Below are 12,999 nucleotides of genomic sequence, written 5' to 3'. Positions count from 1 at the left end.
TCATCCTCGGCCCTAAAAAAAAAAATTAATACATCAAACATATTTTCAAATCATTTCTATTTTTAATGTTTTCATTTATATATTTACAAAAGGTTTTATAAACGTTTTAAAAAAAACTATTAAACCTTTTATTATACATAGTTTATTACTAGAAACTTATAAAAAATAATAAAAAAATTTAAAATTTTTTATTATACATGATTTTTTTTATATATATATATATATATATATATATATATATATGTATACACAATTATAAAAAATTTATAAATGAAGAAATATGTTGTTAAATATTTATAAATTTTTTAAAAAAAAACGTTTTATTATACATAGTTTATTAGTGGAAACTTATAAAAATTATAAAAAATTTAAAATTTTTATTATACATGATTTATATATATATATATATATGTATATAAAATTATAAAAAATTTATAAATATAGAACAATGTTGATAAATATTTTTAAAAAATTTTAAAAACGTTTTATTATATATATTTCATTACTGGAAACTTGAAAAACGTTTTTAAAAATAAAAAAAATGTTTTAAAAAATCAAAAAACGTTTTTAAAAATAAAAAAAATGTTCCAAAAAAAACTAAAACAACAATCCAAACAACAATCCTAACTTATATATCCTAAACTATCCATTCAATCCTAAAATTTTCACTCAAACAACTTAAAATCCGAGATCTAACTTCCAAAACCCTAAACAATTGATATAAAAGAAGGTTTGGGATGATTCTTACATGATTTGGGGCTTGAGGAAGAGATATGAGGGTGAGAAGAGGATTCGCCGGTGAAGAGAGGTGGAGAAGGGCCGGAATCGCCGGAGAGATGGAGAAATCGCCGGAGAGTGTTCGTTTTGAGAGAGAGAGGCCGCGGAGATAACGAAGAAGGAAGAAGGAGGGTTATTATATCCGAGGATTCCGACGGACACGGGTTCGTCGGTTTTCCGTCGGTATAATTAAAATATACCAAATGCCGATTCGCTAAAATTTTCAAGCGGTTTGGTTCTCCCGGGCAAATTGAATTTCCGACGGAATGTGTCCGTCAGTATATTCCGACGGAATTCCGACGACTTAGTGTTTAGGGTGTTGATTTCAAGTTTCTAAATGCAAAATCCAAATCTTTGATAATATATATAGTATTTGCATAAAGATTTAACAATAAAAATGTTTTATAACGCGATTTTACACAACAACTTTTTTTGTAGTGTAAGCTTATATGAATATGATTGTATAAATATATAATGTTAAGATGAGATGTTATGAAAACAATGATATGCATACATAAATATTTTAATGAGTTGTTATATTTGAACGGTTGCGATCTAATACTATACTAAACACTTATTATGTGTTATTTTCATAGTTTTGGCATCTAAATTTATAGATTTTTATGATTGAAATTTTATAGAAACACATGTCGTCGGTATATTCCGACGAATTACCGACGACCTTTCCAAATTTCAATGAAACTCAATGTCGTCGGTATATTGCGAGGGATTTCCGACGGACCAATAAAAAAAAAAAAAACTAATCAGAATCTTCTGAATCTTCATCAAACTCCCCAACCTCGGCTTCTGACTCTGAATGTACGACAGCATCATGTCCAAACACAGTCAAATTCTCAACGAGTTGAACATTTTCCAAATCTTCAACTGCCTGGGCGTTGCTGGTAGACTCTGGTTGCAATGATTTATCATCATCAGAAGTTCCATCCACTCGTCCTCTTGGGTTGATTTGCGTTACAGTAACCCATGGATCGTGTCTGTACGTCACCCGAGGGTAACTGATGTAGCACACCTATACATATCAATTATACAAGTATTAGTAAAATATATAACATTAATTAATTATATTGGTAAAAAATTATGAATAGATTGACATACCTGATCAGCTTGCGAACCAAGAATGAAGGGATCATAATATTGAAGTTTCCGGCGCGAATGAACTGATGTAACACCAAACGCATCAATCTACACTCCTCTATCTGGGGTGGTGTCATACCAATCACAATAGAATACTATACAACGCAATCCAACCATTCCAGGAAATTGGATTTCCAATATTTCTTTTATGTTGCCGTAGTAGACATCGTCACCAGAAGAAGATGAAACACCAGCATCATATATTGTCTTAGAATGACCTTTCCTTGTGAATGCATATCCTCGCGTACAAAATTTAGGATATGATTTGACCACATAGTTTGGTCCCTGTACAAATTCGCGTATCCAATCATCGAACACAAGACCTCTGGCCAAACCATCATTCACCTATAAATTAAAAACATATATGATTGAAAAGTTAATTAGTTTATATATATTAAATTTAAACTAATCATTTGCATAGGGTAATATGATATATGACTCACATAACTACGAAGCCACGCAGCAAATCCGTTATCTCTAAGTTGTCGAAGCTCATCTTCTGTTGCATGCCTGTGAGTCATACGCAACTCCGCCATATATACACTATATACAAAAATATTATCAATATGAAATAAATTTATTGAATATTAATCTAACAATAAATGAATAAATATTTTTACCTCTCATATTGTAGAACATCTTCACAGTTGGTGAGCAAATATGTTTGCAAATGAGCGTGCTCAGTGTCCGTAAGTCTCCGCTTCGTGAATTTTCCACTAAGTCGTCCTATTTCCTTGAACATGCTTGGGACAGTAACATGATATGTTGCTCTCTCCCCTCTATCATCATGCCGAGCAGGTCTTCGGTGTTTTGTATGCACTTCTGGTGGAAAATAATTTTCAGCAAAGATTGCAGTTTCTTCATTGATCACCTGTGCCACTATAGATCCTTCCACCCTGCTTTGATTTTTGACCATCTTCTTCAGATGATGCATATAACGCTCAAAAATATACATCCATCTGTACTGCACAGGACCACCAAGTTCCAATTCTCTTGCGAGATGAATAGCAAGATGTTCCATTACATCAAAGAATGATGGAGGAAATATCTTCTCAAGGTTGCACATGCTGACTGGTGCGTTTGTCTTCAAATTATTAATACCCTCTTCAGTCACTACTCTGCTGCATAAGTCGCGGAAGAAAACACTAATCCCTACATAGATAAAAGACATAATTTTCGTAAGTATTAAGTTTTTATAAGCATAATTGTTAAATATAAAAATAAATTAAATTTTAAAAATATAATATACCTGCAATTGCTTCATGAACATTACGTGGCAATAATGCTGAAAAAGCAAACGGAAGGAGGCGCTGCATAATTACATGACAATCATGACTCTTCAAGCCAGTAAACTTTCCTTCGCTTCTATCAACGCAGTTCCCCAAATTTGATGCATATCCGTCAGGAAATTTCACTTTATCTGTAATCCAATCAAAGAACTCTTCTTTTCTAGCACCATCCAGCCGATAAATGGGAAAAGGGGCCGTACCGTTCTCATCAACGTGAAGTTCAGAACGATCACAAATATCGACTAAATCCAACCTTGACTTCAAATTATCCTTCGTTTTACCTTGGATGTTAAGGACTGTGTTCATCAGATTATCGAAGAATTTCTTCTCAATATGCATGACATCTAAATTATGCCGCAATAGATGACTCTCCCAATATGGCAGATCCCAGAAAATACTTTTTTTGTGCCAGTTATGTAGCTCTCCAACCGCATTGACTCGAATGTTTTCATGTCCACCTACATCTGGCGTCCTTTCTGCATCAAAATACCTAAACTGCTTCAACAAATCTTTCCCACTAACTTCCTCAGGTGGACCATCAAACACCTGCTTGTTCTTCGTAAACGAAGTCTTACTCCTGCGGTATGGATGATCAGGTGGTAGAAATCGTCTGTGACAGTCAAACCAACACGTTTTCCTTCCGTTATTTAGTTGGAAAGCATCTGTGTCATCTTGACAATATGGACATGATAGCTTCCCATGTGTTGTCCATCCAGATAACATACCATATGCTGGAAAGTCACTTATTGTCCACAAAAGTACTGCTCGCATCAGAAAGTTTTCTTTGCACGAAACATCGTATGTCTCAAAACCATGCACCCATAGTTGTTGCAACTCATATATCAGTGGTTGAAGAAACACATCTAGTGATCTTTTAGGATGATCTGGCCCGGGGACGAGAATTGAGAGAAACAAAAACTCTCGTCGCATGCACAAGCTCGGCCGTAAGTTGTACGGTGTCACAATAACTGGCCATAGAGAATACTGTCTTCCATGCTTTCCAAATGGGCTGAAACCATCAGTAGATAATCCAAGATAAACATTTCTTCTCTGTTCCGCAAATTCTGGATATGTTGACTGGAAATGTTTCCAAGCCTTCGCATCTGAAGGATGTCTAATCTCACCATTTGTGGAATGCTCTGCATGCCATCTCATTGCTTTTGCTGTGCGCTCACACTGATAAAACCTCTTCAATCTTTCCGTCAAAGGCAAATACCACATTCTTTTGAATGGGATCGGAACTCTTCCCCTCGTCTCCTGATAACGAGGTTTTCCACAAAATTTGCATACATTCCGTGTCTCATCCGCTCTCCAGTAGATGATGCAGTTGTCAATACATACATCTATCACTTCATACGGTAGTTGAAGACCTGCAACAAGTTTCTGAACCTTGTAGTATGAACCCGGTGCAAGGTTATCCTCAGTTAGAATACCTTTGACCAAATCAGTAATCGCATCCATACATTCTTCAGCCAAATTATAGTCTGTCTTAATACCCATTAATCTAGTTGCAGATGATAAGACTGAATGACCATCTCTACAATTTTGATACAAAGGTTGTTTTCCTGCATCCAACATGTCAAAAAATCTCCTAGATTCGGGATTTGGTTCTTCCCCTCTATAATGATCATGTACCATCTGCTCAGTACCTACACCATAATCTATATCCGTTCTAGATTCTTCTAACCTAATATCATGCTGAAGTTCACTAACAGGCTGAGGTTCGCTAGTACTACCATATTCATAACCAGTTTCCCCATGAAGGTACCAAACTTTATAATTACATGAAAACCCTTTCATATACAAATGAGTCCAAACATCAAATTCTTTTATAGCCTTATTATTATTGCAAGAAGAGCAGAGACATCTTAACATACCACTTTTTGCATCCGGTTGCTGTTGAACAAGCCTCATGAATTCTCCAATCCCTTGAACGTATTATTCCGTAAGCAAATTGGTGTTCGGATCCAAATGAGGTTTATCCATCCACGAACGATAATAAACTTCTGAAGACATGATTTTCACGGAATTTTTATGACTAAAGAGAATGAAGAGAGAATGAAGTGTGAATGAGTTGAATGAGGAGGGGTTGTATTTATAGGAAATTGCTTACGGCCCTCCGACGACTTTCCGACAAAATTCCGACGGATGTAAAGCACTCCGTCGGAATTCCGTCGGTATTGTCCAATCTCAAACGGCTATACAACGGTCATATATATTTGTCGGCAACGGTCACATGGTTCGTCGGAAATTCGTCGGAAAATACCAACGGAATTCTGACGACTTTACTGTTAATCGGAATGTCGTCGGAAATTCATCGGAATATACCGACGAACTTCTGACGACTACAACGGTTACATTTTTTATCGGAATGTCGTCGAAAAGTCGTCGGAAAATTCCGACGACCCTTGTTTCGTCGGAATTCCGTCGGACATGGCCGACGGAATTCCGACGACTTCATTTTTTTGGATTTGGTCGGAAATTGGTCAGTAATCCGTCACAAATGTTTGACGACATTCATGTCCGTCGGAACCTCCGTCGGAATTCGGCGTGTTTTCTTGTAGTGTAGTGGTGTACAACACTTTCTTTGAAACATACCTTGAATCTTTTATATTTGATTCCAAATCTGAACTTAAGCTTGTGTGTTCAGATGTTGAGCCGGATATGCACGTTCTGAAAATGTCTAATATTGTTGCATGTCTTGAAAAAAATTTGGTCTGTAATGTCTATTTTGTTGAGCACCTTGAAAGGCTTAGATGTGTGCTGCTTGTTCTTGGAAAAGATATTTTGATGTTTGATTTCAACAAGTATATCTCTTGCACATTTGATCCTGGTATTTTAGTGTTTGTTTTGAGTATCCAGGAAAGACAGGTTCAGCCTCTGAATGAAAGCATTGGCCGTGCCCAACAACCTCAGATTTGGAGAAGCTTTGTTGTTCAAACCGACTACCTTGGTGCCAGTGACAGAGGTTCAGTCCAAGAAGGATATCTCAACAGTCCGAAGGTCTTTTGTCTTGACTCCAATTTTACTCGAACACCGAGTCATCAAGGATTCACTGAGGCTTAGAATAGCATGAAAAGCTTCACGGATGAAGAAGTTATGAATTTTCCAAACCAGAGGTTCTTCAGTCCGTCTATCCGCGAGTACCAGATTTCTAAAGGATATTCATGCCCCAGAAAGAATCGGCCTGAGCGAAAACCGATCCTCCATGAACCAAAGTTTCTAAGGAGAGCAAGCACCAATGGACGCCAAAGTACTTGGAATTCCTTGATAAAAATGACTTCAAAACTCCAAGGAAGTTTCTGTCCATTCTATTCATTTACTGAATTTCCCTAGAATTTTAATTCCTTTGTATCTGATTTATCTCTTTTTGATATATGTATATTGGATTTGAGGACAAATCCTTTTGAAGAAGGAGGGAATAATAGACTGCGGTCCACGGATCAGTACATGGAGCCGAACCAGCATGGAGATCAGAACGTGTTGAAGATTTCAACTGAGGTTCATGTTTTTCACCATACTGACCAGACTGACCGGACACTGTACTGGACTGTCCCACATGCATCCGGATGGGAGCTTTGGCTGGAACCATGGCCAGATGACCGATTTCACCGTACTGAATTTGGTATTCACCGTCATGTTTCCCATTTCATGAAGAACAGTCGAGACGGAAACACATTCGGACACACCAATCTTGAGATAGGTCATCGCTATTCATTTCTGGACAGTACCGCACGAACCGCCCGTACAACCAGATTGGAACTTCAGTATTATCCACGACCAGATGATCGAATCTTCCGAATTGAATCTCGGCTTTCCCGACCTGTTTTGCATTCTAAGAAGAATGGTCGAGGCAGATTTCAATTTGATCGAATGGATTTCAAGTTAGGCCGTGCAACTTCATTTCCGGCAAGTTTGGACTGTCCTGATCGCGTACTGGCCCTGTCCGCGGGACATGCTGAAGGTTCATTGAATCTGGACAGTGGAATTTGAAGGGTTCACTTGCAGTCAATGTTAATTTTCGTGCTTGACCAGATCTGGTCAATTTTATCATTTTCTATGTTTAGATTTCCCACATTTTTCTTTAAGTCTTTTGACTAGAACTTCTATATAATGTAACCATCAGATCTGAATAAGATAATTTCGTTTTGCTTACTCTCTTTGTTCTTTGTTAGAACATTTCTATAAGTTTCTTTGGTGTGGTTAGCTCCAAACGAACACCTCTTTCTTGTTGGATCGGTGCGTCACATCCGGCAACAGATCGAGATCGTCTCTCCAACGGACCTGTGAGTCATATCAGGCGTTGAAAGACACTTAGACAGTATCATTGGGTCATTCCGCAGCCCCTTGTGTCGTCATTCATCCCACCAGTTCTCCTTTCGGAGTTCATATCCCTCTTACCGGTGGAGTAGCGTTTCCTAGGGTCTATCAACTTGCACCCCCTTTGGCTCTTCTTCGATCGTTGAGCTTTCCAGGTTGATCAACCGAGCAGGAGTTCCTTTCTGGATCTGTACCAGAAGGTCCAAGACCCGAGGCTATGAAGGTGGTTTCACTGCACTAGCCTCCTCTTGAAGCTCTTTATCTTCAAGTATGCATAGCCGCAACTCTGTTTTTTTTTTTTTTTTGTTCTTGAAGTTAGAATGGGGGAATTCATTCATTTTTTTTCTTTTGCGATTTGGAAATAACGATTTAGTCGAGGGGTGCTTATTACAATGGAAAGCCTTTGATAGCTGATGACATGTTTGGCAGAGTTTAGGTAAGAGAATGATCACAACTAGTTATGCTTCTAAAAATCCTCTGGTTTTGAGTTTTGATGAGTTTTTTTTTTTTGTAGGTTTTTGCGTTTGTGAGATCTGATCTATCAAACTGATTAGCTCACAGAGCCGACTGTCATGTCTGTGAATGCATCTTGTAGCTTTCTTAACAACAAACGATGGTTTGGTTTTGTCTTTCTGCTTCAGAAATCTGCGTCACGATTGGGTAGAAATTGGGTATACGGCGGGATATACAAGGAGAGATCGGCATTCCAAGTTTTGGGGACGCTTCTCAATTGTGTATTCATTAGAAAAGGGATCTTAGAAACTAGAAAGCTTTTGTAACATTCAAAAGATTCATAAAGGTGTAACTCTATAGAAACATTTCCTCTTTGTAACCTATTTCTTCAGACTCGTGTTATTTCTTGCTAAAAAATGCTAGTAGATTTACTAAATCTAGCCGTCTCATATGATCATGTAGAATAAAAAAAAAGTTTCTGTTAATAATTTTCTTAGATATACGTTTGATAAGATTGAAATATACATTTACTTCTATTTATATTCAAAATCAAATTTATCAATTGTTGTCAAAAAAAAATCAAATTTATCTTTTTCATTACATATTGCAAACCGTAATAAACGAAATCAAGCGAAATAAATCCAAAGTGACTTTTCCACTAACGACTACTCACCACTTCTCTTGGGTACTATACTTGCTCCTTTTCCCTTCAGATATTTCAGAATCGCTTGTCTTTTTATTTTTGACCTTATCTGAAAAGTCTTCTGTTTTTGAATGGATCAGTGTGAAAGATACTAGCCCAATAATAAATGTTTGAAAGATATTCATCATTCATTTTGCTCATCTCTTTGTGCTCATTTCCTCCAAAATATGAGAAACATGAAACTCTTTCTTTTCCTTTCTTTCAATGCTCTCATGTTACTTGAAGCATTCGGGAATAGCCATGAAACTGATAAGCAAGCATTACTCAAGTTCAAGTATCAAGTTTCTGAGGAGAAAAAAGTTTTGTTGTCTTCATGGAACAACTCCTCCCCTCTCTGCAAATGGACGGGGGTTACATGCGGCCGCAAAAACGAGAGAGTTACTGGTTTGGAACTTGGAGGATTCCAATTGGGTGGAGTGATATCGCCCTCTATTGGTAATCTATCGTTTCTCATATCAATTAATTTCACTTATAACTCTTTTGGTGGAACCATCCCTCAAGAGCTGGGAAACTTGTTTAGACTTCAGTACTTGGATATGAGCTTCAATTTTCTGGGAGGAGGGATTCCAGCTAGTCTCTTCAACTGTTCTAGATTGTTGAACCTTGCTTTATTTTCGAATCATCTTGGACAAGGTCTTCCTTCAGAACTAGGATCATTGAGTAAGCTTGTTACATTAGAACTTGGTCAAAACCACCTGAAAGGAAAACTCCCTGTATCTCTAGGAAACTTGACATCCCTCAGAAAACTTTCCTTTACAGATAATAATCTAGAAGGAGAAATTCCTGATGCCATAGCTAGGTTGACTCAAATGGAGGATCTTATACTTCATTCAAACCATTTCTCTGGTGTTTTTCCTCATGCAATTTACAATTTGTCCTCACTTCAGTCTTTGGGAATGTATGGTAATGCTTTTTCTGGGAATCTGAGGCTTGATTTTGGTAACTTGCTACCAAACCTTCGAGAATTTTCTATCGGAAGTAATTCTCTCACAGGAGCCATTCCCTCAACACTTGCAAATATTTCGACTCTACAATATTTGGTCATGGAGTTTAATAGTCTGACAGGAAGTATTCCTCCATACTTTGCAAAACTACAATATTTGCAAACGCTATCCCTTGGTGACAATTCTTTGGGAGGTCTTTCAGCTGGAGATCTTGAATTTCTTATTACTTTGACCAACTGTACCGGACTGCAAATCTTAGATGTGTCATTCAATAGGCTTGGGGGTGACTTGCCTGCCTCCATTTCCAATCTGTCAATGAACCTCGCCATGTTATCTCTTAGAGATAATTTCATATCTGGAAGCATTCCGCATGGCATTGGGAATCTCATAGGCCTACAAGCATTAGTGTTGTCCGGAAATCTATTGACAGGACCAATCCCAGCCTCTTTAGGGAAACTTTCAGGATTGATGGGATTAAGTGTCCATACAAATAGAATGTCAGGAGAGATACCGTATTCTTTAGGCAACATCACTCGGTTAGAAAGACTATATTTATACAACAATGGTTTTGAAGGAATCATTCCTCCAAGTCTTGGTAAATGTAGCTATTTGCTAAATTTACATATCGAGAATAATAAGTTGAATGGTATTATACCTCACGAGATTATGAAAATTTCAACCCTTGTTTCCCTACGCATGTCAAATAATTTATTGACGGGTTCTCTACCAGAAGATGTTGGACAACTTGAAAATCTTGGTAATTTATCTGTTGCTCATAATAAGCTATCAGGGAAACTCCCAAAGACTTTAGGAAAGTGTCTCTCGATGGAAAAACTTGATCTTCAAGGAAATTCTTTTGATGGAATCATTCCAGATATAAGTGGGTTGGCGAGTATTAAGGAGGCTGATTTCTCAAGCAACAATCTCTCCGGAAGAATCCCTGAATATCTTGCAAACTTTACCTTGTTGGAGTATCTCAATCTTTCCTTCAACAACTTCGAGGGAAATGTGCCAATAAATGGGAAGTTCAAAACTGCTACTATAGTTTCTGTTTTTGGAAACAAAAATCTTTGTGGAGGCATCTTGGAACTGCGACTAAAGCCATGTTTTACGCAACCACCAGGAAATTCAAGAAAGAAAGTTGTGATTGGGGTAAGCATAGGCATATCTTTGCTTTTGCTTTTGTGCGTAACGTTAGTTTCTCTTTGTTGGCTTAAAAACAGAAAGAAGAAAAATACCAATGAAGCAACTCCTGCCACCTTGGGAATTTTCCATGAAATGATAAGTTATGGAGATCTTCGAAATGCGACAGATGGCTTCTCTTCGAGTAATCTGATCGGGTCAGGCAGCTTTGGTACCGTGTTTAAAGCCTTTCTCCCTGCTGAGAACAAGGTTGTTGCAGTGAAAGTTCTAAACATGCAGAGACGAGGAGCAATGAAGAGCTTTATGGCAGAATGTGAATCTTTGAAAGACATTAGACATCGTAATCTTGTGAAACTGTTGACAGCTTGTTCGAGTATTGATTTCCAAGGAAATGAATTCAGAGCTCTAATCTATGAGTACATGCCAAATGGAAGCTTGGATATGTGGCTGCACCCAAAGGAAATGGAAGAGATTTCTAGGCCCTCAAGAACGTTGAGACTTTTAGAAAGACTTAACATAGCGATAGATGTGGCTTCTGTTTTGGAGTATCTTCACGTAAGTTGCCATGAAGCTATTGCTCATTGCGATCTTAAACCAAGCAACGTTCTTCTAGACGATGATCTAACCGCCCATGTTAGCGACTTTGGTCTTGCTCGGATCCTCCTCAAATTCGACCAGGAAACCTTCATTAACCAACTTAGCTCGGCTGGAGTCAGAGGAAGCATCGGCTATGCGGCACCAGGTAAACCTATCACACATATAATGTTTAAAAAAAGAACTAATACTCTTTTCCTTCTCAAAAGTAAAATTTTCTATTTATTTTCCTTATTCAACAAAGATAAATTTTCTATATCTTTAAAGTACATTTATAATTATTGGAAATATCATAGTAAAAGTAAATAATCAGTTTAATTGTAAACATTCATTATATTCTTAATATTCATAAAATACTATAGAAAATTAATTCTTATTTGATATGACTTATGGTGCAGAATATGCAATGGGAGGGGAAATATCAGTACATGGTGATGCATATAGTTTTGGGATTCTCATTCTTGAAATGTTCAGTGGAAAAAGACCAACTGATGAGATGTTCGGAGGAGACTTTACCCTCCGTAGCTGCATCAAGTCTGCATTGCCAGAGCAAGTTTTGGATATGGCAGACGAATTGGTTCTTCACAACGGTCTTAGAATAGGCTTCCCTGTTGCTGAATGCTTGACAAAGGTTTTAGAAGTTGGACTTGGGTGTTCTGAAGAGTCTCCAGCAAACCGGTTGGGAATGAATGAGGTTGTAAAAGAATTAATCTCAATCAAGGAGAGGTTCTTCAAAGCCAGAAGAGGAGCTAGACGTTGAAGTGTGTCTTGTATTTATGCTTGCTCCTCTATAAACTTGAAGGCTTGTAGATCTATAATGTTGTGAAACATAATGCTATGTTATTAGCAGACAAAAGATGAATGTTGTGTAAGCAATTTGATATTTTGTAATTTGGAATTTCTATCGGTAAAACATTGCTTTAGCAATTTGATATCTAATTACACATGTTTACTAGTTTCTACAAGTTTCAGAGCTTTACCATTGCCACCACCATCCTTGAACTATCTCCACCCGCACACACTCAAGCGTTCATCACTTCGGATCATGGAGACTCGTAGCTTTTCTTCCGAGAGCAGTGCAAAGTCGAGAGGTGCATTGATAGTTGGTAGAAGCAGGGCCGGCCGTGAGATTTTGGAAGCACGTGGTTGTGTCTATGTAAAATTTTTTTTTTATAAATTTGGAGGCCTAACTTGGGTGTTCACAACGGCCTTTTCCCTGCTGCTGCGTGCTTGACACAGATTTTACAAGTGGGAGCTAGACGTTGTGAGTGAGGTTGGAAATGAGTGAGGTTGTAAAAGAATTAATCTCAATCAACGAGAGGTTCTTCAAAACAAGAAGAGGAGCTAGACGTTGAAGTGTATCATGTATGCTTTGCTCCTCTACAACCCTGACGAAGGCTTGTATATGTATTCTATTTCTTCATGATTTGCTTTGAATGTTGTGAAACATAATGCTATGTTATTAGCAGACAATAGATGAATGTTGTGTTAGCAGTTTGATATTTGAAATATGAATTTTACATGTTTCAGAGCTTTAGCATCCGCTTTATCTATCTAACAAGTCGCAGTTAGATGCATGGCCTAACATTGATTCACGAAAAAAATATAACGATGTATATAG

The 12,999-nt window shown here is 37.5% G+C and overlaps 1 protein-coding gene across 1 annotated transcript; it reads left to right on the top strand.

Annotated features, from left to right (window-relative positions):
- Positions 1–8,714: 8,714 nt before the first annotated feature.
- Positions 8,715–12,317, top strand: LOC106387116 (probable LRR receptor-like serine/threonine-protein kinase At3g47570). Its single transcript, XM_013826923.3, has 2 exons — positions 8,715–11,526; positions 11,777–12,317. The coding sequence occupies exons 1-2, from the start codon at positions 8,865–8,867 to the stop codon at positions 12,136–12,138; spliced, it is 3,024 nt and encodes a 1,007-aa protein (XP_013682377.2). The 5' UTR covers positions 8,715–8,864; the 3' UTR covers positions 12,139–12,317.
- The last annotated feature ends 682 nt before the right edge of the window (positions 12,318–12,999 follow it).

Source organism: Brassica napus, chromosome C3, assembly GCF_020379485.1.
Source record: "Brassica napus cultivar Da-Ae chromosome C3, Da-Ae, whole genome shotgun sequence".
NCBI lineage: Eukaryota > Viridiplantae > Streptophyta > Magnoliopsida > Brassicales > Brassicaceae > Brassica > Brassica napus.
Note: the sequence above shows the minus strand (reverse complement) of the source record. Positions and strands in the feature narration are given on the sequence as shown.